Source organism: Oncorhynchus mykiss, chromosome 15 (assembly GCF_057628025.1).
Source record: "Oncorhynchus mykiss isolate SJ-2025 chromosome 15, ASM5762802v1, whole genome shotgun sequence".
Lineage (NCBI taxonomy): Eukaryota > Metazoa > Chordata > Actinopteri > Salmoniformes > Salmonidae > Oncorhynchus > Oncorhynchus mykiss.
The window spans coordinates 51,451,411-51,479,279 of record NC_143036.1 but is presented as its reverse complement, the minus strand read 5'-3'; the positions used below and the strand labels follow the sequence as shown (position 1 = coordinate 51,479,279).

Below are 27,869 nucleotides of genomic sequence, written 5' to 3'. Positions count from 1 at the left end.
GGGGTCTCCAGATTAGAGGGGTGTCTCAGTAGGCCCCGCAGAGGAAAGGTTGAGAGCCCCTGGCAGCCATAGAAACGGATCCTGATTGGTAGGTAATAGTGCACCTATATATCTCTGATAGGATTAGCAACTTTCTTTGAATTCAGCTAATCAATGCTGATGTTAATGTATCAGATGAATCTCAATCAATACTCATGTTAATTCAATTCATGCAGATTCATCAGCGAAGGTCAACTGATTGTGATACGTAAACAGTGGTTCAATGTAGAGGCTTCAGTACTTTATTGAAAATAAATCAGCAAAATCAAAGTGGTTACAGTTCTTGAAATAAACGTTTCAATAAAATAAGAAAATCACTTTCAAATTGGAGCTGCAGTCATTTAGCTGAAAAAGTGCTAAAAGTGCTGGGTTGATCAGTAGAAGATTTCCTATGTGAAATCTATGGAATACATACGCAATCAACAATATGCTACACACAATGGTCCACTTCCTGCACTGGAACAGAGCATATGCAATTTAGAAAAACCTATTACACCAAGGAAACATTAAGTCGTTGTTCTGCACGTACCGTACAGTATACCCCCAACACACCGACCAAGACAGTATTATAAGAAGGTTGCAGAATCTAGAAAAACCATTGATTTGGCACATTTTCACCATCTTAATAACGGTTCAATATAGATTTTTTGGGGTTTGTGTGCATGCATATACTTTCAGAACACAAGGCAATGTTTACTGCAATATACTGCACTTCTGGCACTCGCAGCTGGTAACATGTGCATACAGGTGTGGCATAACGGAGCCCCCAGTACAGGTCAGATTCATTGACTTCCTCTCATAACTCCTCACTCTGCAACACTCGCACTTCTGTTCCAGTTGGAGAAGACTGCGAGCAACAATCCATCTGAGGTTTAGAGAGAGGGAGGAGAGGAAGGAGAAGAGAAGAGGACCAGACAAGACATTCACATTGTAGTTATGTCACACACTCTTATCCAGAGCAACGTACAGTAAGTGCATTAATCATCTCTGACCAGTCTTACCTTGTCTCTGTCCCACACTGGCCTTGACACATGGGCAGCTGTAGTGTTGCTGTGCAGTTGTCTACAGTGATGTTCACACTAGAAACCCTGGTAGCACAGGTCTGGTTACCTGGGGTAGAGACAACGGCAGTGTGTGAGTGGGGAAAATGCATCAACCTCATCATCATTACAGTTCTTTCTCTGAACTAAAGTGCTCTATGTTGAAAACTTGAACAATTGTTTTAACAGACTACTGACAAACAAAATACTAAAATATAGTTTTTTTTTGTGAACTGACCCTTTAATACAGTTCAGAGTTACATTGTACATAATCATCCCTTGGAGCTATAAGCAATAGATACAAAGACTAGGAAACGTTATATTGTTGTTGATTTTCTAGTCTCTCCTTGCAGTGGAAATGTCCACAGTGAATAAGTGAACCACCACAGTTCAACCACTAGATGTCCGGCCCTCCCTCTCTTCATGGTCAGTGTGACCAGATATGACCAAATACCTCCAACACAGACTGGGGATAAGAGTTAGCTTACATGTGTAGCAGCAATGTTGTTCGTCCCATACTCTGTCCTCCTAGAAACAAAAAAGTCGCATTGAAAAGTTATATCGTTCCATACGTTGTGAGAGAAAAAAAAATATGTCTTCATAAATACATTTGAAAGAGCAGCGGGTACCTCTGAGCAGTTCTGATGGGGACACACCCTTCTCACTGTCTGAATGCCTTCTCTGGTACAGCTATAGGACTCACAAGGCAGGGCAAGGTCTGACCATCTGTCTCCCACCTAACCAAACAGGCACATAGACATCAGATAAGAAGAGATGCCAATGTGTACAAAGGTCTTGTGTGTGTACAGTAGGTACAGTACGGTACAGTAGCCATATTGCGTTGGTATTTCTAAACATGTGGATGCTTACTTTGTAGGTCCTTCCATTATAGTTACACGTCTTCTCAACTGCAAAGGAAAGTGAGGTCATGTGAGCACTAGGAAGGTGAGTCTATTTAGAAACACCCTGTACATGCATCGTTATTATTATTCCGTATCCGATCCATTATCTTACCACAAGTCTGTTTGCCACAGCAGCCGGTAACCAGGACTGAGTTCTGACTGCAGAGAGGTGGGGTGGGAGGGGAGGGGTTAGGTTGACACTCCTCGGTCTTGGTTTGGTTGCTACACGTACACACCTGGCAGTTGGACTGCCATGTCTCCCCAAGCTGTAAAACAGAAGAACATTACTACTAAAAAGTACCAGTATATCAGCCCCTGTAACAGAGCTGTAAATCATGGAGCCATGAAAGCACATGGACTTCTCACCTGCTTGTGTTCTCCCAGTGGACCCTTGCAGTCTGGAAGACATAACGAAGAGGTTTAACTTATAACACATAAAGCATCAGTATAGTATGCATGGTTGGGGTCAATTCCAATCTAATTGTAATTCACTCGTGAAGCGGAGAATTTATGTTGAATTCAAATCGAATGTCAACAATCTGTTACACTGTTTGGACTGTTTGAATTGAAAAGCATAACATTTATGGAAGTGAATTGGAAAACAATATTTGTACATTTCACAGTAAATGAAATGAATGCACAAAGTATGACAAAATGAATGCAGGATTTATTTTAAATTCATTTCAACTTGTATCTATCTCTATGTTACCAGTATAGCTAGGCTGTCTAAACAGTGACATGATCAGTCTGAAAGCCAGAAGTAATTGAATTCGAATGTGGAATTGTTGGGGATAATATTGAATTGGGAATTGAATTCATGTAATTTAATTCAAGTATCTCTGAATTTAAAAGTGACCTGGAATTAGAATTTAATTAAATGGAATTTACAGGGAGAGGGAATTGAATTACAATTCAACCCTGATAGTATGTATAAATTGCACACCTGGAGGTCATTGCAGTCAATGTGTTCAGGCCAAATCCTGATTTGGGATGCTCATAGCATAGCGTTTCCCAAACTCAGTCCTCGGGACACCAAGGGGTGCACATTTGTATTTATTTTAAATTTTTAACCCCTAACACTATCAAAGCTTGATGTTTAGTTGATTATTTGAATCAACTGTGTAGTGCTAAGGCAAAACCCAAAATGTGCACCCCTTGGGGTCCCGAGGACCGAGTTTGGGAAACCCTGTCTTAGCATAACTCAGATGATCACAAGCTCAACTTCAACCTATACAAGTGGATTTCTCAAGTTTGGATTTGGCCCTAGGCTCAAGAGAGAATCCAAACTCCACTCACAGGGACACTCCGACACACAGATCTTCTTGTGCTCCTCAGCTCTGAACTGTCCTCTGAGACAGAAACATCCAGCCTTAACTTCCTCCTGTACTCTCCCTTGAACACGGACTCTGCAGAAAGAACGTGGAACACAGAAGACTCTTGAACTTTTTAGACACTTTTTAAAAATACATTTAGACACGTAAAATGTCCTCTGTTAAATAGTTAGGACACAGGGAGATGGATTCACTTACCCTCCGTGACAGTAGTCATCCAATTGACCTTGGCACTCTCTGTACGCCATCCCTGTTGGGCACCTAATGGCTGAAAAAAAGAAAATGAATTAGTGAAATGTTCTTTCTCTCTTCTTGTCCTTGTGTCTTAATGAATTTCCCCAGCATCAGTACACCATGATGGATGATTTAAAAAAAAATATATGTATATATACACAAATACAACTACATTTCTTTATTTTTTTTATCAACGCCTCAGTTGATTTTCCAAGCACCAATACACATTTCAGGAAGTTTTAGAAACTTTAAAAAAAAATCTGTTAAATTACCACAGGTCCCGTTGGTGAGTTGTCTCCAGTCCACACAGAGGCCTGCTTTCTTACACTCCTCAGCAGCCTGCTCCAGAGGAGAACAAGCCATGTCGTTCCTACCACACGAATCAAACCTACAGTTCTTCTCAAGCTGGCTCAGATTCACCCGCCTTCTGCAATCTGCAAAAACTCTGTAATGAGACATACCAACAGACTGATCAACATACAGGAAAACCAATAGTTTTACAACACAACAAAATCACTTTGTATGTTGCATGGTTTTGTCTCAGTATAATGTATAATGTTGTCGCAGCAACATTGAATGAAACGCCACAGATTTTTGACCATTTGGGAGATCATCATGTGAAATAAATCATATTGAATTGAATCGTCCTACGGGTGATGGAGAAGGTCACAGAGGGGGCTGCCAGGACAGCTGGTAGTATTGTTTGAAGGATGGCAAGGGATGTCCCTGGGAGCAGCGCTACACTCAGGCTTCAGAGGGTCCTCATAGACCCAGTCATAGGCGGTCTTATCACAGCATCTGTCAGCTTCAGTCTCCCCACTTCTACGCACACAAGAGCTCCCACCGCACACACCTGCCAATGGCCAAAGATGTAAACGTAAGCTTGGTAACGAACCCATACATACACGAATGCACGCATGCATGCAGGCAGGCATGCACGCACCACACACTTCCTTGTCTAATACAAACCGCATTGTCCTTGGGTGTTATTCAGGAAATGCTCCATGGCCAAGGTGACAGTCACAGTGTTGGATGGTGTGAGAGAGATGTGTGAGCGTATCTCAGGGATGTATACAGACACCATATAGTCTGTCGTCTCAAACCTGATACCATTCTCCTCATAGGGAGGCTCAACGTTCTTCTGGTTCAGAGTAGACTAGGACAGAGAGGAGCAGAATGGTTTGAGTGAGTGAGATCTCAGAAAGATCACTATTAAGGCTATATATTCAAGAGTCAATCAATCAAAATGTGGTGACTACTGGAATGAATTAACAAATAATTGAATGAATGGATGGACGGATGAATGAATCCTTAAACCAATAAATCAAGTTGAAGACCGGCAGTACCTTCACCCTGTACTCATCCGGTACGATGCTGACAGTGGCCGTGTTGTTCCGGTACTGCAGGATGATGCCTTTGGCACAGGAGCCGTCCAACTCGGGAATACAGAAGTAGTTGTCCACGGCAACAGTCAGATGGTGACGCAGCGTTTTCTCCTCGACCAGGATGTATGTACAATTATCCAGGAAGTCAAAGGTCACACCCTGGAAGGAGATGTAGTGAGGGTCTCCATAGAGGTTACAACGACCTGGGGGACAGGGGGAATACGAGTAGAGGGGCATAAGAGTAGAGGGGGAATAAGAGAGGAACTGACTTATAATAAGTGCATTCCCATAAGGGAGACAAAACTACGACATAAAAAGAGCAGACTTTGCAGGAAGTAAAACCCTCTTCAAAAACAAGATCCACGGATAGACAAACTCTAGCACTTCACACGAAGGAACAGACAGGCAGCCAGACTCACAATTACACTTCCAGTAGTTACAGCATCCGTCTGAGACACTGACCATCTGTCCCCTGGGGCACGTGGTGGGGCGAACTGGATTCGGACAGGTGACCGAAGTCATCTCTATCTTCCCACCCTTACAAATCTTATTGAAGCATTCTTCTGTCCACTTCTCTCCACACACCCATATCTTGTTCCTCTTCAGGTCTCTACACTCACAAACTGGAAACAAGGTGAAGATTTGACTTAAACATAGTGGAACAATTTCAACATCTATTTGTAAGGTCAGCATTAGTGTAGATTTTAGAGAGAAACCAATATCAACAATCCAAATTGCCAAAAATATATTTAAATATGTTGGCCTACTTGTACGTGTTGTAGACTTTGTAGATATGGTTGTTGACATTGTTGTTGGACCCGTAGATGTTGTCGATTCAGAGGTAGTGGGAGATCGTGTAGAGGAGGTTGTTGGTTGACTTGTGTACAGGGTTGTAGCTTCAGTCGATGGTCCTTCAGATGTTGGTTTGGTTGTCATTTCAGTAAAATGAGTTGGTTTGGTTGTCATTTCAGTATGTGAAGAAGTTGGTTCGGTTGTCATTTCAGTATGTGAAGGAGTTGGTTCGGTTGTCATTTCAGTATGTGAAGGAGTTGGTTCGGTTGTAGATGTTGGTTCAACATATTTGGTTGTAGAATATGAGAATGTAGTTGTGGGTTGTGTAGATGCTAATTTAGTTGTAGTGTCAATGTATGCTGTAGTTGCTTCTGCAGTAGCGGTTTGTCCGGCTGTAGTACTCAACACAACCACAGCTCCTGTACTATGTTGAATAGTGTGACTATCGATGGGAATAGTGTGGTTGTATATTCAGGTGTGGTTCTTGTTGTTGTGGGTTGTTTAGGTGAGGTTGTAGGTTCAGGTGTTGTAGTGGGTTGTTGAAGTGTGGTTGTATATTCAGGTGTTGTAATCAGTAGTACAGTGGGTTGTGTAGGTGCGGTTGTAGATGCAGGTGTAATAGTCAATATAGTTGACGTAAGTACAGGTGTAGTTCTTGTTGTAGTCGGTTGTGTAGGTGTGGTTGTATATTCAGGTGTAGTAGTCAGTATAGTTGTTGTTGGTTCAGGTGTAGTTCTCATTGTAGTTGATTGTGTAGCTGTGGTTGTAGGTTCAGATGTAGTAGTAGGTTGTTTAGGTGTGGTTGTAGGTTCAGGTGTAGTAGTCAGTATAGTTGTTGTAGCTTCAGGTGTAGTTCTCATTGTAGTTGATTGTGTAGCTGTGGTTGTAGGTTCATATGTAGTAGTGGGTTGTTTAGGTGTGGTTGTAGGTTCAGGTGTAGTAGTCAGTATAGTTGTTGTAGCTTCAGGTGTAGTTCTCATTGTAGTTGATTGTGTAGCTGTGGTTGTAGGTTCAGATGTAGTAGTAGGTTGTTTAGGTGTGGTTGTAGGTTCAGGTGTAGTAGTCAGTAAGGTTGTTGTAGCTTCAGGTGTAGTTCTCATTGTAGTTGATTGTGTAGCTGTGGTTGTAGGTTCAGATGTAGTAGTAGGTTGTTTAGGTGTGGTTGTAGGTTCAGGTGTAGTAGTCAGTATAGTTGTTGTAGCTTCAGGTGTAGTTCTCATTGTAGTTGATTGTGTAGCTGTGGTTGTAGGTTCAGATGTAGTAGTAGGTTGTTTAGGTGTGGTTGTAGGTTCAGGTGTAGTAGTCAGTATAGTTGTTGTAGCTTCAGGTGTAGTTCTCATTGTAGTTGATTGTGTAGCTGTGGTTGTAGGTTCATATGTAGTAGTGGGTTGTTTAGGTGTGGTTGTAGGTTCAGGTGTAGTAGTCAGTATAGTTGTTGTAGCTTCAGGTGTAGTTCTCATTGTAGTTGATTGTGTAGCTGTGGTTGTAGGTTCAGATGTAGTAGTAGGTTGTTTAGGTGTGGTTGTAGGTTCAGGTGTAGTAGTCAGTAAGGTTGTTGTAGCTTCAGGTGTAGTTCTCATTGTAGTTGATTGTGTAGCTGTGGTTGTAGGTTCAGATGTAGTAGTAGGTTGTTTAGGTGTGGTTGTAGGTTCAGGTGTAGTAGTCAGTATAGTTGTTGTAGCTTCAGGTGTAGTTCTCATTGTAGTTGATTGTGTAGCTGTGGTTGTAGGTTCAGATGTAGTAGTAGGTTGTTTAGGTGTGGTTGTAGGTTCAGGTGTAGTAGTCAGTATAGTTGTTGTAGCTTCAGGTGTAGTTCTCATTGTAGTTGATTGTGTAGCTGTGGTTGTAGGTTCAGATGTAGTAGTAGGTTGTTTAGGTGTGGTTGTAGGTTCAGGTGTAGTAGTCAGTATAGTTGTTGTAGCTTCAGGTGTAGTTCTCATTGTAGTTGATTGTGTAGCTGTGGTTGTAGGTCCAGATGTAGTAGTAGGTTGTGTAGGTGTGGTTGTAGGTGTAGTAGTGGGTTGTTTAGGTGTGGTTGTAGGTTCAGGTGTAGTAGTCAGTATAGTTGTTGTAGGTTCAGGTGGAGTTCTCCGTGTAGTTGATTGTGTAGCTGTGGTTGTAGGTTCAGATGTGGTGGTTTGATCAGGACCTAAAGAGGCAAATCACATAAATGGATGTATTAATACCGCATTTCTTTATTTCACCTTTATTTAACCAGGTAGGCCAGTTGAGAACAAGTTCTCATTTACAACTGCGACCTGCATTCCTGATAATATAATACTTGAATACAAGTCCGTCACAATTGTGATCAAAGTCTTAACTGATTTACAAATATGTTCATGCCGTCATAACTTATATCCACTTACCACAGTTAATACGTCCCTGTTCACAAGTGCTGTAGACAGAGAACACAGGAAAAGATCAGTTACCATTCTCCTGTATGTTACATGTATTTTCCCTTTCTCATTTCCTCACATAGGCCTACATGCACTGGTATACTGTAAATTGGTACTCACCATTTCTCAGTGGGTTTCCTGATAACTGTACCAGGTTCAACAGTAGTCTCGTTGGAATAACAGGTGCAGTTGTCCAAAGTGGAGCAACTCCTTGTGTTCTCATCATAGTATGGAGCCTCTGCTGGGCATCTCGGGTAGCAGCCTGCACACAGAGACAAAGTTAGCGTTAAGGTCAACATCACTGTGAGGAGTAGATTCATCTCTCATGACAGATATAAACATACATGTAAACTTAAACAGAATTATCTATTAGTGTACACAAGATTTGGTTCTGGGATCATGTTAGATGGATCAACTATTTCCATTAATTGAGTCAGTTCAGTTACCTTCCAGCTTGCCAGTGAATAGGTTGTTTTTGCCACAGGTCTTGATCTGTCCACAGGGATCGTAGTGCCAGCTACTGTGGCCCTGCTCATTGTAGTAGTCGCAGTATACCGCTGTATGGGTAGGTAAAGGAATAGTTCATTTAAACACTGTTTCAATAACACATACATATACAGTTGAAGTCGGATGTTTACATACACCTTAGCCAAATACATTTAAACTCAGTTTTCCACAATTCCTGACATTTAATCCTCGTAAAAATTGCCTGTCTTAGGTCATTTAGAATCACCACTTTATTTTAAGAATGTGAAATGTCAAAATAATAGTAGAGAGAAGGATTGATTTCAGCTTTTATTTATTTCATCACAATCCCAGTGGGTCAGAAGTTTACATACACTCAATTAGTATTTGGTAGCATTGCCTTGAAATTGTTTAACATGGGTCAAATGTTTTGGGTTGACTTCCACAAGCTTCCCACAATAAGTTGGGTGAATTTTGGCCCATTCCTCCTGACAGAGCTGGTGTAACTGAGTCAGGTTTGTACGCCTCTTTGCTCGCAGATGATTGTTCAGTTCTGCCCACACATTTTCTATGGGATTGAGGTCAGGGCTTTGTGATGGCCACTCCAATACCTTGACTTTGTTGCCCTCAAGCCATTTTGCCACAACTTTGGAAGTATGCTTGGGGTCATTGTCCATTTGGAAAATCCATTTGCGACCAAGCTTTAACTTCCTGACTGATGTCTCGAAATGTTGCTTCAATATATCTACATGATTTTCTTTCCTCATGATGCCATCTATTTTGTGAAGTGCACCAGTCCCTCCTGCAGCAAAGCACCTCCACAACATGATGCTGACACCCCCTTACTCCGCGGTTGGCTTGCATGCCTCCCCCTCTTTCCTCCAAACATAACGGTGGTCATTATGGCCAAACAGTTTTATTTTTGTTTCATCAGACCAGAGGACATTTCTCCAAAAAGTACGATCTTTGTCCCCATGTGCAGCTGCAAACCGTAGTCTGGCTTTTTTTATGGCGGTTTTGGAGAAGTAGCTTCTTCCTTTCTGAGCGGACTTTCAGGTTGTGTCGATATAGGACTTGGTTTGCTGTGGGTATAGATACTTTTGTACCTGTTTCCTCCAGCATCTTCACAAGGTCCTTTCCTGGGTTTGGGTTTGATTTGCACTTTTCACACCAAAGTACGTTCATCTCTAGGAGACAGAACGTGTCTCCTTCCTGAGCGGTGTGACGGCGTTATGACGGCGGCGTGGTCCGATGGTATTTATACTTGCTTACTATTGTTTGTACAGATGAACGTGGTACCTTCAGGCATTTGGAAATTGCTCCCAAGGATGAACCAGTCTTGTGGAGGTCTACATTTTTTTCTGAGGTCTTGGCTGATTTCTTTTGATGTTCCCATGATATCAAGCAAAGAGGCACTGAGTTTGAAGGTAGGCCTTGAAATACATCCACAGGTACACCTCCAATTGACTCAAATGATGTCAATTAGGCTATCAGAAGCTTCCAAAGCCATGACATAATTTTATGGAATTTTCCAAGCTGTTTAAAGGCACAGTCAACTTAGTGTCTATAAACTTCTGACCCACTGGAATTGTGATTCAGTGAATTATAAGTGAAATAATCTGTCTGTAAACAATTGTTGGAAAAATGTTTTGTGTCATGCACAAAGTAGATGTCCTAACCGACTTGCCAAACCTATAGTTTGTTAACAAGACATTTGAAAAACAAGTTTTAATGACTCTAACCTAAGTGTATGTATACTTCTGACTTCCACTGTAAGTAGCATTTAATTGAAAGACTATCCTGGGCAGGCTCATACATACTTAAAAAATAACAATAAAGTGTTAGCCTTACTTTTAAATGAAATACTGCATCAGTATTTAATCATATTTGCATCAGTTGTGTTTACGTACGGCACATGTCTGGCGTTCTCCAGCGGACACACACGTCCTGGTCACTGCAGGCCTCAGCGTAGGCCGCCACGGACGTACAGAAACCCAAGAACTTCCCCTCAAACTCACAGGAGCACGACTCCAACACACAGGCCTGGTAGTAGGGCTCTGGGTCCACCTGGAGAACAAAGCAGAACATCTTAACGGAATGTCTCCTTAAATGTGTTACATAATTATATAACACATGCAATTTAGCAGATGCTCTTAGGGGTACATAAACATTTAAAATATCTTGTACGAGTGTTTGTGGGAATCAAACCCACTATCCTGGCATTGAAAGCACCATAATCTACCAACTGAGCTACAAAGGACCCACATGTTTGGGGTGAACTATCTCTTTAAGCCTACCTTTAAGTGGAGGTGTGTGATGTTTGGGGTAAACTAACCTTGTAAGCGTACCTCTTTGGCAGTCCTTAATTAAAGGTGTTTAACATTTGGGGTGAACTGTCCTTTTAAGCGAACTTTACCTTCAAGTGGCAGTCCTTAAAGGTGTCTCCTGTGAGGATCATACAGCGTCTCTCGGCCCAGGCGGAGCAGTAAGAGTGGCGCTGGCACGGAAACACCTCATTGATCACGTCAGAGCAGGGGGGTGTGGCCATCTTCCAGCTGTTGCCGAAGGCGAGGGGGCTGGACACCACCGATGACCCACTTATCTGCAGGTCGTTCATCTCGTTGGAATCGAAGTTCCCGCAAAGTCCACACACTCGGTTCTGTGAAAGTACAGCAGTAATTAACTTAATTAATAATAATCCAATTAATTTATGAGTTACTAACTTTGGCAAGACAGTTGTGCTAACTTAACCATAACTTAATACTAAACAGTACTTAGTAGCTGTGAAATTATATTTCAGCAGTTGCAATGATCAACGAGCAATAGGGAAATCTTACAGGTTGCATCTTTAACGTCTAGATAGAGAGAACTCACCCTCCAACGGTCGTCCAGTATGACGGTAAGTCGGGTGTGTTTGTCCCAGATGAGGGTTAGTCCTCTAGAAGGCACTGAGATCATGATGTAGAGGCCCACAGTGTGGGTGGAGTACAGAGGCTCCGCCTCCAGAGAAGCCCATCCCCCTTGGAGCCGTCTCGTCACCTTCATTTCATTCAGAGTCAGAGTGACATTACCCTGAGAGAAAAGACCAACACCTCATTAAGGAAGTTAATAACGCTCCATACTACAGTCCTATTACCACAGGTATTCAGTAGAAAATTACTTGCAAAAACAAAAGTCATTTTCATGCAAACTTTCTGATACGTATTTACATTATTCAATACAATTAGTATTTACCTGGTGATTCCAAGTGGTGCTTAGTCCTACTTAACAAAACACACTCCAAACAAACTGAGGGGTAGTTCTATTTAATAATAATGGACTTCAAAAGCACGGCGCGACAGAGGAGAGAAGTGAGCTATGTGCATTACCAGCAGGTCTAACACGATGGTCCGGGAACAGGTCAGAGCCTCGTCACAGCACGGGACACTCTCCACTTTGACAGAAAACGACCCAGCTTCCCTACCACAGCCATCCTATCAGAGAAGGAAGAAAACAGCAGAATTGTAGATGTTTTTTGTTTTTTTTAAGAAGCAGTACCATTAATTTCACAGCAGTATAGAAAAGAAAAGAAAAGAAATATCTCTAACAAAATGAAGAACAATGCTTGATAACCCAATGAAAAGGTGATATCAGATTGGCTTCTGTGACTCACCTCCACTAATGTGTACTGACAGTTCCCATCGTAGCGGTACCATTTAGAGTCAAAGGTTTGATAGTGTCCGTTTCCATACACCAGGCATGTACCAGGGCATGGTTCATCTACACAGCTCCACTGGGCATGACGGCAGGTGCTGGGAAGTGGATGGAGACAAACTTTTAGGGTGGTGATTCTGAACTTCCACTTCAGTATAATTTTTTGCTTAGTCATGTATTGATGTAAATATACATTTAATTTGACCTTTATTTAACTAGGCAAGTCAGTTAAGAACAAATTCTTGTTTTCAATGACAACCTAGGAACAGTGGGGTTAACTGCCTTGTTCAGGGGTAGAAAGACAGATTTGTACCTTGTCAGCTCTGGGATTTGATCTTGCAACCTTTCGGTTACTAGTCCAACACTCTAACCACTAGGCTACATGAAACATCAACTTAAGTAGAGGTTAGGATTCAAATGATGGATTACATTTCAGACAGTAAGTATAAAACACTATCTTTGCTTCAGCTCAGAATCAGACAAACACTTCCTGATGTTCGTTAGATATAATACACCACGGGGTGTGTTTGTTGGTTTGTTTGTCTTTAAAAATGGACAAATCCCCAAGTCGTACTGTGATACATTCACTTATGTATGTATCTGTAATTGATACACACTTCAGAAGTAGCAAGGCAACAGTTGTGGCTCACTCACCATGTTCTACAGTTGGTCTTGACACTCTGTCCTGCTTTGAACACTTTGCCGCTGTACTGACAGGTGCAGTTGTCCACAGTGACACACACACCCCTATGGTCTTCCAACTGGCCCCCTGGACAGTAACAGCCACTTGTACAATTCTGAACAGCACTCTGGGAACAACGAAGATGAGTGTCTCATTACAATTCAATGCTAATTGAATCAATGAACAGTTTTCAGTTCTACTTTTGGGCTAGCATGAAATATTCACTTTTTATTACATTTTTTTTATATTAACTCTAATTCTGTGAACTTACTATTGGTTTGCTCAGACTGGCACATGTTTTTTGAGCTGTGTCTATGGCAAATTGTGAGCAATGCACACAGACCTTCCCCTGGGTGCAACCTGAAACAGACAGTAGCATACAGTATTATCTTTGAAGGCATATCAAACACACAAAAATACTGTAATAACATGTAAGAATTAGACCATCAAGAGGCTATTAAATAAAAATATATATTTACCACAATCTTCAGAGCACAGCAATTCTCCATCCTCACATTTGCTGCAAAAGAGTATAAAAAGGTGGATGTGAGATGTTGGTGTATAGGCTGTCTGATCGTCATCAGTGATCAGGCCAACCACCGCTGTGTCATCAGCAAACGTAATGATGGTGTTGGAATCCTGCGCAGCCACGCAGTTGTGGGTGAACAGGGAGTACAGGAGGGGACTAAGCACGTACCCCTGAGGGACGCCCATGTCGAGGGTCAGAGTGACGGATGTGTAGTTGCCTACCCTCAACACCTGTGAGTGGCCCATCTGGAAGTCCAGGATCGAGTCAGTTGCAGAGGCAGGTGTTCAGTCCCAGGGTCCTGAGCTTAGTGATGAGCTTGGAAGACACTATGGTGTAGTCAGAGAACAGCATTCTTACGTAGGTTTTCCTATTTTCCAGGTGGGAGAGGGCGGTGTGGAGTGCAAGAGAGAGCTTGTCATCTGTGGATCTGTTGGGGCGGTATGCGAATTGGACTGGGTCCAGGGTGTCTGGAATGATGGTGTTGATGGTGTTGATGTGAGCCATGACCAGTCTTTCAAAGCATTTCATGTCTACAGATGTGAGTACTATGGGGTGATAGTCATTTAGACAGGTTACCTTGGCGTTCTTGGGCACAGGGACTATGGTGGTCTGCTTGAAACATGTAGATATTACAGACTGTCAGGGAAAGGTTGAACATGTCAGTGAAGACGTTTGCCAGCTGGTCAGCACATGCTCTGAGTGCACATCCTGGTAATCTGTCTGGCCCCGCGGCCTTGACCCTTAACCAGCTTTTTTAAACCTGCGCCCCGTGGAAATCTAATTAGCATAATACAAAAATCCCCATAAAAATCTGTCAGTTTAAGCTAAAGATCTGTTTTTTTTTGCATTGGAAGCGTCTCAACCTACCGTACTTCCATATTTGCGGTGGGTTACAACGCAAGGTTACAACGCTCGACCGGTGTTTATCAGACCACGAGACATCCCAAAAATCGGTCTTCTCCATTTTGCGTCAAAAGACTTGTCTATAGTTGATACGGCTGATCTGCCAACTTCTGTCTGTAGCGTTTGAACCGCTTGAGCTACACAACCCTCTGTGCAAAGGTGTGACTCACGAACATCCACAGTTGTTTTGCTCTAAGACGCACACAGGCCTCAAGACTCATCTAAAGGTACCAGTTGAAAAAATGAATGGAAGTATACAGTATACAGAGACTGTTTATTGCCAAAAATATGGGGTTAAATATATATATATAAAAAACTAAACAAATAATGTTTCCTGATCTTTCTTATATATCTTTTTAGGAGAGACACTTCAAGAACAAACTTCCTTTTGATATTTTTGCTGGGACTATCTGTTCCTTGTAGTGAATATGTTATTCAATGTGTTTGTATGGGTTAATAGCAGTAAGGACCAACAAAAAATAACATGTATACTTCAAGGGGTCTTAAAATGTCAAATCAAATAGCTAAATTATCCTTGGACCTTAAAAATGACATATAGCTTAGTAGAAAGAAATTTGGAAGCCCATACACATCTGACGAGTGTTTGCAAGCCCTGCCACATCTGATGAGTGTCAAGTGTTTGCAAGCCCTGCCACATCTGATGAGTGTCAGATCCGGCATAGTAGAATTCAACAATAGTCCCGCATTGATGTGTTGACAGTTTGATGGCTCGTTGGAGGTCGTAGCGGGATTTCTTATAAGCATCCAGATTAGTGTCCCGCTCCTGGAAAGCGGCAGCTCTAGCCTTTTGCTCAGTGCGGTTGTTGCCTGTAATCCATGGCTTCTGGTTGGGATATGTACGTAGGGTTAGACGTACAATCACTCGCAAAAGTATTCACCCCCTTGGCATTTTTCCTATTTTGTTGCCTTACAACCTGGAATTAAAATAGATTTTGGGGGAATTTGTATCATTTGATTTACACAACATGCCTACCACTTTGAAGATGCAAAATATTTTTTTGTTAAACAAACAAGAAATAAGACTAAAACTTAACCCCCCCCCCCCCCCCCCCGTCAATACTTTGTAGAGCCAATCTCTTGGGGTATGTCTCAATAAGCTTGGAACATCTAACCACTGGGATTTTTGCCCATTCTTCAAGGCAAGACTGCTCCAGCTCCTTCAAGTTAGATAAAGATTGCTGTACACCAGCGGAACCTAAGTCATACCACAGATTCTCAATTGGATTGAGGTCTGGGCTTTGACAAGGCCATTCCAAGACATTTAAATACATTTCCCCTTAAACCACTTCAGTGCTGTCATTGTCCTGCTGGAAGGTGAACCTCCGTCTCAGTCTCAAATATTTGGAAGACTGAAACAGGTATCCCTCAAGAATTTCCCTGTATTTAGCACCATCCATCATTCCTTCAATTCTGACCAGTTTCCCAGTCCCTGCCAATGAAAAACATGGTGTTCTCGGGGTGATGAGAGATGTTTGGTTTGCGCCAGACATAGCGTTTTCCTTGCTGGCCAAAAAGCTCAATTTTAGTCTCATCTGACCAGAGTACCTTCTTCCATATGTTTGGGGAGTCTCCCACATGCCTTTTGATGAACACCAAACGTGTTTGCTTATATTTTTCTTTTCAAAAATGGCTTTTTTTCTGGCCACTCTTCCGTAAAGGCAAGCTTAAAGTGGTCCTACGGACAGCTCCTTCGGGGTTATCTTTGGTGTCTTTGTTGCCTCTCTGATTAATGCCCTCCTTGCCTGGTCCATGAGTTTTGGTGGGCGGCCCGCTCTTGGCAGGATTGTTGTGGTGCCATATTCTTTGCATTTTTTAATAATGGATTTAATGGTGCTCCGTGGGATGTTCAAAGTTTTGGATCTTTTTTTATAACTCAACTCTGATCTGTACTTCTCCACAACTTTGTTCATGGTATCGCTTGCTTGGTGGTGCCTCTTGCTTAGTGGTGTTGCAGACTCTGGGGCCTTTCAGAATAGGTGTATATGTACAGCAGGTCAGCCACCAGGGGGAGACTCGTCGAGGCCTGGTGACAGACGGAGTATACATCACGAGGCGATGGCTCCATCTGCTGGACGTTCCAGGGCTGGACGGGCTCTCCGCCCAGGACTAATTGGGGCTGATTGCTCACCATCTGTACAAGCCCCATAAGGCTGCCAGAAGGGCAGCACACAGGAGAGGACTGGGGGAAGTAAGGTGACTTCCGTGTAGTTGGAGACGGGGCCCGAGCGAAGACGATGGAGTTTGAGTTTGTGTGCCAAACAGGATACAGCAAGACCAGGAGCCCAGAAGACTATCTATCCCTTTCTTTTGATTTTTACTTTGTAAACACCCTTGTAGCCGAGCTAATCATACTCCGTCCGTGTCTGATCTGTGTAAACTTCTGTACCAAACCCCCTGGTCTGCCACAATACACTGAGATCATGTGACCGATCATGTGACACTTAGATTGCACACAGGTGGACTATATTTAACTAATAATGTGACTTCTGAAGGCAATTGGTTGCACCAGATCTTATTTAGCTGCTTCATAGCAAAGGGGGTGAATACATATGCACACACCACCTTTTCATCTTTTATTTTGTATAATGTTTTAAACAAGTACTTTTTTTCAGTATTTTTTTTTTTTTATGTCCATTACATGAAATCCAAATAAACATCCATTTAAATTACAAGTTGTAATGTAACAAAATAGGAAAAACGCCAAGCGGGATGAGTACTTTTGCAAGGCAAGGTAATGTATACAGCCACATACTAGGGGAGAAGTGAATGGGAACCGTAGAGTTCCGGTGCGTGAAACAGTTTTTGCCCGATCTGCATTCTTTAAAAGCTGTTCACCACTGGAACCAACTACCAGAAAACCAAAAATGCTGACTATAGTGTCAGTGCTTTTACACAAAAAGCGGTATAAAGAAGAGTGTAACCACTTTACAAACCTTTTTCTTTGCTGTTTGTTTTTGTTGCTGTTTTTTTTACAACTCATGGTTCCAAAAAGCAATGTGTCCCATTATTATTATGTGCAATATCTTGACTTTGGTCTGTAAACGTATCTGTATATCCTGACCTCTGTTTTTGTTATTATTCCTAAGAAGAACACAAAAATGTGTCTGATGTTTCTACGTTGTTTGTTCGTATATAATGTATTTTCTTTGTTATATGTTACCATGCCGGGGACTGCAGATGGAAATTAGCTGTTGAATAAATCTGGTCCCAATGCGTCTTTTCTCAAGTGTACTGAGACTTATGGTTTGCCGTTCAAATACACGTAATAATACCAACAAACAGAAGCACGTTCTGTAATAGGATCTCCTGGTTTTTTTTGTGCAAGAGTCAAATGATTTATGCCGACACTGTCATCTGTAATGACACCTCCATAGCAGTATGTAAGAGGAACTCACCACTGTCGTCCATCGATGGCAACAGGTCCTGGTGGTGTGACTCCTCTCTGATGGTGACATGGACACTGGGCCTTCGGGGTACAGGTGAGCCCCCCGGTCAGATGAGTGCCCTCCAGGCAGCCACAGCCCTCCACAGGTGCATCCTCCACCCCACACCTGGGGTCTGGCCGGGATAGGGAGAGACAGGTGCTGTTGCACGCCTGCATTTCGTAGTCAAACCTCTGATTGTTCTCACACGGTACCGCTGGAAATCCAAAATGACATTCATGTTAAACATTTACAGAAAATGGCAGAAATATTGGTCAGAGAGAAATCCAAACCAGTTTAATTGGAATGAATGGCAGTAGAGAAGCAGTTGATGCATTTCCTGCTTTTACTTATGCAGGGAAATAAAAGTAATGTGATACAGTATATCAGAAATTGTGTAATAGAATTATTGTCAATCTAAAATATTGTCTTGTAAATACAGTGTACGCAGGTTTTATACCAATTTTCTGTATAAATAGCCTAGAAAATATTTGTTGACAGACAATACATTCCTCAATGTTTGTTTTCTTGGAAAGCTGCTATTATATGATACAATATCAGTACTTGTTTGCATTTACAACTTGTCTGTCCTATCACAAACTAATTTCAGCCAGTGTATGGCTGTGGATTGACTGCATTGTTTGTATGGAATGTAAATTAGAAACATTATTGGAATCATTCCACCTAACAAACATACTGTGCAAATAATATTCAAAAATATTGTTTTACACAATATGGTATCACAGCACTGGCTGACTACTGGCTTGCCAAAATGTCTGACCTTTTATACCGTCATAAGAAGGTTAATGTCCATTCTAGTACTCCAATTGCTAATTCTATGGGTGTTACTCACTGCAGTTAGTGGCCCTTCTCCAGTCACCCACTGTGATGCCCTGGTTGGCACAGGCTTTGGCATAATTTGCCAAGGCCACACACAAACACTGCTGCAGCCCAGTTCCACAGGTACACGTTCTCTGGATACAAGCCTGCAAACGTCACAAATGATTATAAAACATTGTTACATCATCATTTCCTAGTTAAATACAAGGTAAATACCAATTCAAATATGTATTTTTGTTTGACCTTAATCAATGTATAAAAAGTTCTCAAGATTTTGTTTGGTATTAGTTGATCCTTGCCTTGTGGTAATTGTCAGTAGGCACGTGATCGTAGCACTTGGCGAAAATCCCACTGGAGTCTCTCAAGGTGTGACACTTCTCGTCTGCAAATATTTCTGAGAGGTAATCGTCCATAGGTTAGAATAAGAAGCACAAAAACAGAATTAGGATCCCCCCCCCCCCCCCCCCCCCCATTTCTACACAATGTCGTATTGCAAGAGGCATTCACATTCCCCCTAATTCTTAAACGTCATATAGACAATGTAATGTACCAACAAAGAGCGATAATACTATGTCAAGGGGAACACATTGTCACCACATGCACTATTTTCATGAAGCTGTTCAAACAAACTGATTCATTTCCTTCATAGAAAAACCTACTGAACGCATGCGAGGACCTGTTTTGTAAGTCATGAAGCCTTCAGAGGGACTTTACCGTTGTCGGTGTTGATACAGACTTTAGGTATGTTAACAGGACAGTCCCCTACACTCCAGGACAGCGCAAACGGTTCCGCTGCATTTTCTACGATACCACTGCTTGTGGTGAAATCATCAGTGGTATCGGTATTGTAGTTTCCACAAAGTCCTAGTAAAAAAGGAATGTTACCACTTTATTTTACAGTACAGAAATGAGCAGACGCATGACATCATTTGTTTGTTCGTTCACAGGATTCAGTCAATGTGACTTAAATACTGATATGACAATGATAATAATCATGATACATAGCGATAATGCGTATATCATGCAGAACCATTATAACGACGAAAGCAAAGTACCTTCTGGCATCCCTACTTCACTCTGTGGTAGTGTGATATAGAGCTGGAGGTCTGGAGACGTCTGGACTTGGATCTTCATGCCAAAGGATGTCAATACCTGGACATACATGGATGACTGCCAGAACACCATGGCGTTGTCTGACTGATGTAGCTCTCGGATTTCCTCTTTCTCAAACTGCACACTGTTGTGAGAGAATCTGTAGGTATTCTGTAATTGGCAAACAAAAAAAAGTGTTTTAGATGTTGTTGATCATCATAAAGAGACGTTGAATGGAAAGGGGAAGCAAAGGTTACAAGCAGACAACCCGTACCTGGTAAATCTGAAGAAACACGTTTTGGATGGAGGACGTCGTCTCAGAAAAATGTATGGTAATCGTCCAATTAAAACCCTGTTTTATTTCATTCATAAAGAATAAGGGAAGTTAGTACTTTAGGTGAAAGTACTGTATGAGTACAACTCAAAACTACCCTAGTGCTGTGAGATTAAAATCTATTGATTTACCTTCGAGGCCATGTATGAGCATTTACCGGGAAGGGTATACTGTTTCCCATCGAACGTGGTCACAAACTGCCCTTCAATCACACACCTACTAGGGCAGCTGTTCTGAGAGCATATCCACTTGCCATTGTAGCACATACTGTAGAGAAATAAATGAGTATCATGTTACATTTTAATCAGGACAATATCAATAAGTGGACAAATTCAATGAGAAGTCTGGCTAGTTCACAAATAACATCCTTTCAACTCACAGTACCTTCGGAAAGTATTCAGACCCCTTGACTTTTTCCACATTTTCTTAGGTTACAGACTTACTCTAAAACGTACTAATTTGTTTTTTTCCCTTTATCTATCTACACACAATACCCCATAATGACAAAGCAAAAACAGTTTAGAAATGTTTAGTAATTTATATATAAAAAAAAATATATATAAAAAAAGATATATCACATTTACATAAGTATCCAGACACTTTACTCAGTACTTTATTGAAGCACCTTTGGCAGCAATTACATCCTCGATTCATCTAGGGTATGACGCTACAAGCTTGGCACACCTGTATTTTGAGTTTTTCCCATTCTTCTCTGCAGATCCTCTCAATCTCTGTCAGGTTGGATGGGCAGTGTCACTGCACAGCTATTTTCAAGTCTCTCCAGAGATGTTCGAACATGTTCAAGTCCGGGCTCTGGCAGGCCACTCGATCCTGACTAGTCTACCAGTCTCAGCCGCTGAAAAACACACCTACAGCATGATTCTTCCACCACCATGCTTCACCAAAGGGATGGTCCCCGGTTTCCTCCAGACGTGACATTTGGCATTTTTGGTTTCATCAGACCAGAAAATCTTGTTTCTCATGGTCTGAGAGTCTTTAGGTGCCTTTTGGCAAACCCCAAGCGGGCTGTCATGTGCCTTTTACTGAGGAGTGGCTTCCATCTGGCTACTACAATAAAGGCCTGATTGATGTAGTGCTGCAGAGATGGTTGTCCTTCTGGAAGGTTCTCCCATCTCCATAGAGGAACTCTTGAGCTCTGTCAGTGACCATTAGATTCTTGGTCACCTCCCTGACCAAGGCCCTTCTCTACCGATTGCTCAGTTTGGCTGGGCTGCCAGCTCTAGGAAGAGTGTTGGTGGTTCCAAACTTCTTTCATTTAAGAACAATGGAGGCCACTGTTGGGGACCTTCAATGCTGCAGAAATGTTTTGGTACCCTTCCCCGGATCTGTGCCTCTACACAATCCTGTCTTGGCGCTCTATGGACAATTCCTTCCACCTCATGGCTTGGTTTTTGCTCTGACATGCACTGTCAACTGTGGGACCGTATATAGACAGGTGTGTGCCTTTCCAAATGATGTCCAATCGAAGTCCAATTATTATGATTAATGGAAACAGGATGCACCTGAGCTCAATTTCGAGTCTCATAGCAAAGGGTTTGAATACTTATGTAAATAAAGTATTTCAGTTTTTTTATTTTTTTTATTTAATACATTTGCAAACATTTCTTAAAACCCGTTTTCACTTTGTCATTATGGGATATTATGTTGTCATTATGGGGTATTATGTTGTCATTATGGGGTATTATGTTGTCATTATGGGGTATTATGTTGTCATTATGGGGTATTATGTTGTCATTATGGGGTATTATGTTGTCATTATGGGGTATTATGTTGTCACTATGGGGTATTATGTTGTCATTATGGGGTATTATGTTGTCATTATGGGGTATTATGTTGTCATTATGGGGTATTATGTGTAGATTGTTGAGTATTTGTATTGATTTATTTAATTTTAGAATAAGGCTGTAATGTAACAACATGTGGAAAAAGTCAAGGGGTCTGAATACTTTCTGAAGGCATTGCATACTCTAGTGCAATACTTTTGACTAAAACCACATAGTGCTCTTGTCCAAAATAGACTCATGAGTTCTGATTCTCTCACCAGGTCTGGCATTTAGTTCTGCGTTCTTCCTTCGGTGCATAGTTCCTCCCGGCGTACACACACGGGCAGGCTGACTCACTTACACAGTAATGGCCCTCTGCTCGATCGTTCAAGACCTGTCCTGAAATATAGCCATTTAAAACCCTCATCAACCTTATGTGATTGTAACACTAAAGATAATGTCTCCCGGCAGATTGCTTAATATGTGACGGTAATTTTAAAAGCAGTGCAGATCTGCTTGCTAAGACATTGTCTGCTCAGTTACAATTCATATTTTTAAGAAAGCTTTTACACTTTAGACTACACTTGAAACTGTTTCTCCGGATGACAGTGTAAGGCCTACCTTGGGGGCAGACACAGGTGCTGGTGATGTCCTGATCATTGGTTCTAGGTGCTGGGTTGGAACAGGTGGGAACAAACGCATCACCCTGCTCCTCAAAGTGTAGTTCTCCTGGGCAACTGAACTCAGCTGTTTCGCAACAGACAGACACACAAGTCTTTAAGAATTTGTTAAAGACAAAATTACTTTAACAAGAATAATAGTCATTATAATGTGTTACAACTGTTCATAGCATCTTTATAAACTACAGCTTTTTTCTGAACTGATTTACTTACGACAGTGTGTCAAGGTCCTCCAAGCATAGCTGGTCTGACACCGATGGGCGATTTCTTTGTAGAACGCACATCCTACATAAAGCTCTTTTTCATATCCGTAAATATTCTCTTGACAAAGAATTATGTATTTGCTTGTGTTAGCCTGCAGACATTCAACGTAGTTGGAGAGGAACGTCTGACAGACCTATTACGTAATACATAATACATATAGTACATCATACTGTAAAACACTAGTGCAGACTTCAAAACAGTATAACCCTGGTTACAGCAACATGGCATTATCTATATAGAAATATTAACATCAAGGCATGCCAGAAAATGGTAGGGTTCTATGTCTTAGATCCATTCATTACCATTCACCAGAAGTCTAGCATTATTTACCAAGCCATAACCTTCAGGCCAAGCACGCAATACCAGAGACCCCAAGCAGTGACACTAGTACTTTACCACCAGATTCAAACGGTGGTCCACGTCCCAAATAGCACTCGAATCCCTATATAGTGGTCAAAAAGAAGTGCATAATTCAGGAAATGTACCTTGCTCTTAGTGCGGAGGGAGTCCATGGTCTGGCACCCGTCCTCTGAATGAACACTCTTTGCAATCAATTGCTGACGGTCATCTAATTTTGCAGGAAAATATAGAGTAGTTAGTACACTGAAGTGTAGTTAAAGTGAAGTTTACAGCAAGAAGTGTAGTTAGCGCACAGCTAACAGCAAGAAGTGTAGTTAGCACCCAGACAATTGATATTCAAGAGGCTGTTCACTGTATTTTTCTCCATACTGCATTTTGCAGATTACTTAGACAATCCATATCTACAATTCAACATGATATACAGTATATATATATACACACATATATATATACTGTATATCATGTATATATATACTCTACCAGTACACAGTACCAGTCAAAAGTTTGGCCACACCTACAGTACTCATTCAAGGGTTTTTCTTTATTTGTACTATTTTCTACATTGCAGAATATTAGTGAAGACATCAAAACCATGAAATAACACATATGGAAATATGTAGTTACCAAAAAAGTGTTAAACAAATCAAAACATATTTTAGATTTTAGATTGTTAACAATCAGCCGACCTCAACCCAATTGAGATGGTTTGGGATGAGTTGGACCGCAGAGTGAAGGAAAAGAGCCAACAAGTGATCAGCATATGTGGGAACTCCTTCAAGACTGTTGGAAAAGCATTCCAGGTGAAACTGGTTGCGAGAATGCCAATAGTGTGCAAAGCTGTCATCAAGGCAAAGGGTGGCTACTTTGAAGAATCTCAAATATAAAATATATTTTGATTTGTTTAACGCTTTTTATTTTACTACATGATTCCATGTGTGTTATTTCATAATATTGATGTCTTCACTATTATTCTACAATGTAGAAAATAGTACAAATAAAGAAAAACCCTTGAATGAGTAGGTGTTTTGACTGTTACTGTATATATTTAGAAGAGGTATAAAAAATATGTTCATAAGGTAATTGACCTGGTATATCTGGTCGTCCACAGAGTCCAGTCATTCCAGGGACTAGCTCCTGCTCCAGTTTCACCTGTTAGAGGACAGACCAGGGACCAGTCAATCAATAATGTATTAATAGGTCATCTCGGCACCAGGAACCTAATCAAATTTGTTAAGGATAGCATGAGAGAATAAATAATAGGTAACAACAATGTATTTGAAGCTGTTCATGGATCACTCACCCAGAGAGAGTCGATGCCCACGCCCACACTGCTCCAGATGACAGACAGAGGTAGAACAGTGCTCCTCAGCTTGGTGTTGGTACCGTACTGGAACACATGTTGATAGGTGTGGTCGTAGGGAAGGGACACCCTGTGACAAACACGTCATAATCAATCGTCATCAATCATCATCATCATCCTCTTCCTCAATGCCAAGTAGGTTAATTATTATTTTAGACTGTATATTTTGTTGGTGTGAAGAAAAGGGCAGGAGAATCTAGCTAATATTTGGTGAAATATCTAATTAATAACTTGGTCATGCTCGAGCTCTCAGATTAATGATGTCTGTAACTGCATTACGCAATAGACTATAGCAAGATCACCTTGGTGCATGTGAAGGTAACCAGATTCATCCATTCATTAATTCCATTTGGAGCTAGCAGCTTATGTAAGATAATTACAGTTACAAGTCATCCCAGACGTCAAAAAACTGTGAAGGACAGACATTTCCCTATTCAATGTCATCACTTGCTTTGAAGTAATTAGTGTAATTGGCAGCATCACAGGCCACGATTAAGACCATTGGATTAAAAATCACATTCAATACAAGATGCATACAGTATATCCAGCAAACATGTTTTGAATCCAGCTTTACAGTTAACTTTATCAGGATCTTGAAGACCCACTCCAGAACTATGTTATGCATGTGTTATGCATGATTTTACATGAAAAGTGACTATATCTGGGTCTTTGCAACTACCCCTTTATGTGTTATCTGTTATTTTTTTACGAGTAAATAATTAGACATCATTTAACAGAATTAAAATAGAATAAAATAGAGTAAATAAAAACACAAACATTCTCTGCTCGACGAAGATGGTTCCATTGTACAGAATCCGGGTCTGGATCTTGTTGACGTTGATCTCGACATATTCCAGCAGGCCGTTTTCACCTCGACGCACGGTGATGTCACAGTCCACCCGGTTGTGAGTAAAACGTGTCAGTGTGAAGGGACAGGTGGAGTGGACGTAGAATACGGTTCCGTTGAACATCTGGACGACTCCACTGCCAAAGGTCTTACACACATCTGGCAACAAACAGAGACAAGTCAAAAGTCTGCTGCAGTAATAAATCCACATATAAAAACTGAATTTAAAGGGAAACTCCGTCACTTTTCACCTTTTTAATTGTCTTGAACATTTAAGTTGAGTAGAGTTCAGTAGCGTTAATCTTATGTACGCATTAGATATAATTTCATTTCCAAAGCTATTGTTAAATAATCTTTGCTAGCCAAGTAATGTGTTGCTTGCTACAGTGGTTCTTCCTTTAAATGTTTTGAGTTTATGCCGCAACCGTTTGCGGTAGATGGTGGCAGATTATGGTAAATTGCGTCATTCTGGCAACAATGGCTGACACTTAAATAATGTGCAATTGAATTCTCTGGCACCCCGCAAGCTGTGCTATAGTACGTAACTTTTAAAGGAAGAACCACTGTAGCTAGCTAACCTAGCTAGCTTTAGTGAGGGTTGGGTGTCTCTGATAGAACTGGCTAGCTAGCTAGCTAGATTATTTCTAGCAAAAAATAATCAAAATGTTCCCTCCTGCAGTAGATTGTTCTGGTCTGGCACCTCAGCTGCCTATGGACAGACCCAGTCAATGTATGTAGTCTTTTGTATCATTTATTTATCTAGTTCAGAGTGAAATTAAAATATGTTCATGAAAATGAACCCCTTATTTATTCTTAATCTTGTGTGGAATTGTTTCTCGGACTCTGTCTCTTCATTCTCCACAGGGTAACTGTCAACTTGCGAGTCGGAGAATGAATACTGGAGGTGAAAGAAATTGCATTGTAAGTATACATTTGATGTTAAAACACATCATTTTCAAATACAGACGTTAAGTGCACAGAGGTCATTTGTACGTTATATTTTAAATTTCAGATGCGAGCTTCCAGTGACAATTCAACAATGGACCAAGTTATTTCAGCAACAAAAAGTAAGATTATTGAAGCACTCCTTGTCCATCATGCTATTGTGATTTTGTGCTGAACGTAGTAGTTTTATGCGTTGTATTTTAATGTACTCTAGCTACAGTATGTAAGGTAAAACGCTACATTTTCCATTAATTCAATTACATGGTAACATATATTTATGAAATATCTTTTGGAATATATTTTACTAGCTACCACAGCATGCTGTCAAAATGTATTTCCACACCACTTACTTAAGTATATAAATATGCATGCAGAAATATATAAAATGTCAATATATTTATGTGCATTTAAATATATGTAAATATAAAGCTTAAACATATCTTTAGATATGAATAATTTACATATGTATAATTAAATACATTTACATACAGATTGTTAATACATTTGTCTATACATTTTGTTTCAGTGTGAGCATTCTAAAGTTTTAAAAACAGTGATTTTCAAGTACTAAGAGATTCACGAGCAAGAAAATACCATGCATGTTTTGAAACTCACCGTTTTACTTACTTGTGAATCTACCCTGTGAAGCATTTTTTAAGACCTTTCTTCTTACAGTTATCATTTTAACCACAGATCATAGAAACGTATCGTTTTCACATATGTAGACTGGTTTGGTGCTGGAGTTAATGAATATGAGGTTGAAAAGTGTCGGAGTTGCCCCTTTATGGGCCGGTTTCCCAGACGCGGATTAAGTCTGGTCCAGGACTAAAAATCATTCTCAATGGAAATTCTCCAATAAAATAGCTTTTTAGTACATGACTAGGCTTGATCTGTGTCTGGGAAACTGGCCTTCTATGTATATGTAATTTAGAGGAAGGTACTTTACTTACTTTCATGGATATCAGAGGTTGAAACAGGGCCTAGAACTAGAAATAACAAAATATTAATATGCCAGCCAATCCATACGCAAACTGGAGTACAATTCTGTACAGTAATAACTCCTTTTACCATATATACTTTTTCAGTGGGGACAAGCAGTTAACCCGGATACAAATTTGTAAAGAAACTAATCACAGTCAAGTTTCAAAGAACACCTACTGTACCTGAGACAAGAGAAAGTAAGACAGCTACCAGAGTCCACCCTGGAGGAACCATGCTGCCTAGCTCACCAGTCTTAATGAGAGACGGAAAGAGAGCCAGTGTGACAGAACCACAGGACAATTCACTGAACTGCCCTTATCTCTGGTCTTTTATACCCTTCTCTGAACCACCTGCATTGAAAAGACCAGGAAATAAACCGATATGCAGGAAATGTTTTAGCTGGAAAGGGATTGCTATTAACTCTATAGGGACTCGTTGAGGAAATGAGTTGATTGTTTAATATTTGGTTTTTCTGAGGAATTCTTAACTAATGACATCCAATCCTTTATCAGGGCCATGTTCAGTAAACTAACATTGTTGAACGTTCA

At 41.0% G+C, this 27,869-nt stretch overlaps 1 protein-coding gene across 1 annotated transcript; it reads right to left on the bottom strand.

The window, feature by feature from the left end:
* Positions 1-258: 258 nt before the first annotated feature.
* Positions 259-27,638, bottom strand: muc5e (mucin 5e). The gene is made up of 43 exons (XM_090199024.1): positions 27,504-27,638; positions 27,291-27,326; positions 25,326-25,554; positions 24,489-24,618; positions 24,274-24,337; positions 23,314-23,396; positions 22,778-22,961; positions 22,506-22,631; positions 22,163-22,283; positions 20,232-20,367; positions 20,041-20,118; positions 19,730-19,937; positions 19,389-19,538; positions 18,974-19,068; positions 18,688-18,820; positions 17,808-18,051; positions 13,439-13,479; positions 13,231-13,319; positions 12,932-13,086; positions 12,237-12,375; positions 11,953-12,057; positions 11,459-11,656; positions 11,001-11,243; positions 10,495-10,651; positions 8,566-8,676; positions 8,240-8,381; positions 8,090-8,118; positions 6,167-7,872; positions 5,699-6,125; positions 5,351-5,554; positions 4,893-5,134; positions 4,516-4,702; positions 4,198-4,399; positions 3,819-3,991; positions 3,511-3,580; positions 3,278-3,387; positions 2,348-2,379; positions 2,094-2,247; positions 1,950-1,987; positions 1,709-1,816; positions 1,568-1,607; positions 1,041-1,149; positions 259-904 (listed from the first exon to the last, which is right to left on the bottom strand). Exons 1-43 carry the CDS (start codon positions 27,553-27,555, stop codon positions 733-735), a joined length of 7,452 nt encoding a protein of 2,483 aa, XP_090055150.1. The 5' UTR covers positions 27,556-27,638; the 3' UTR covers positions 259-732.
* Between the last annotated feature and the right edge of the window lie 231 nt (positions 27,639-27,869).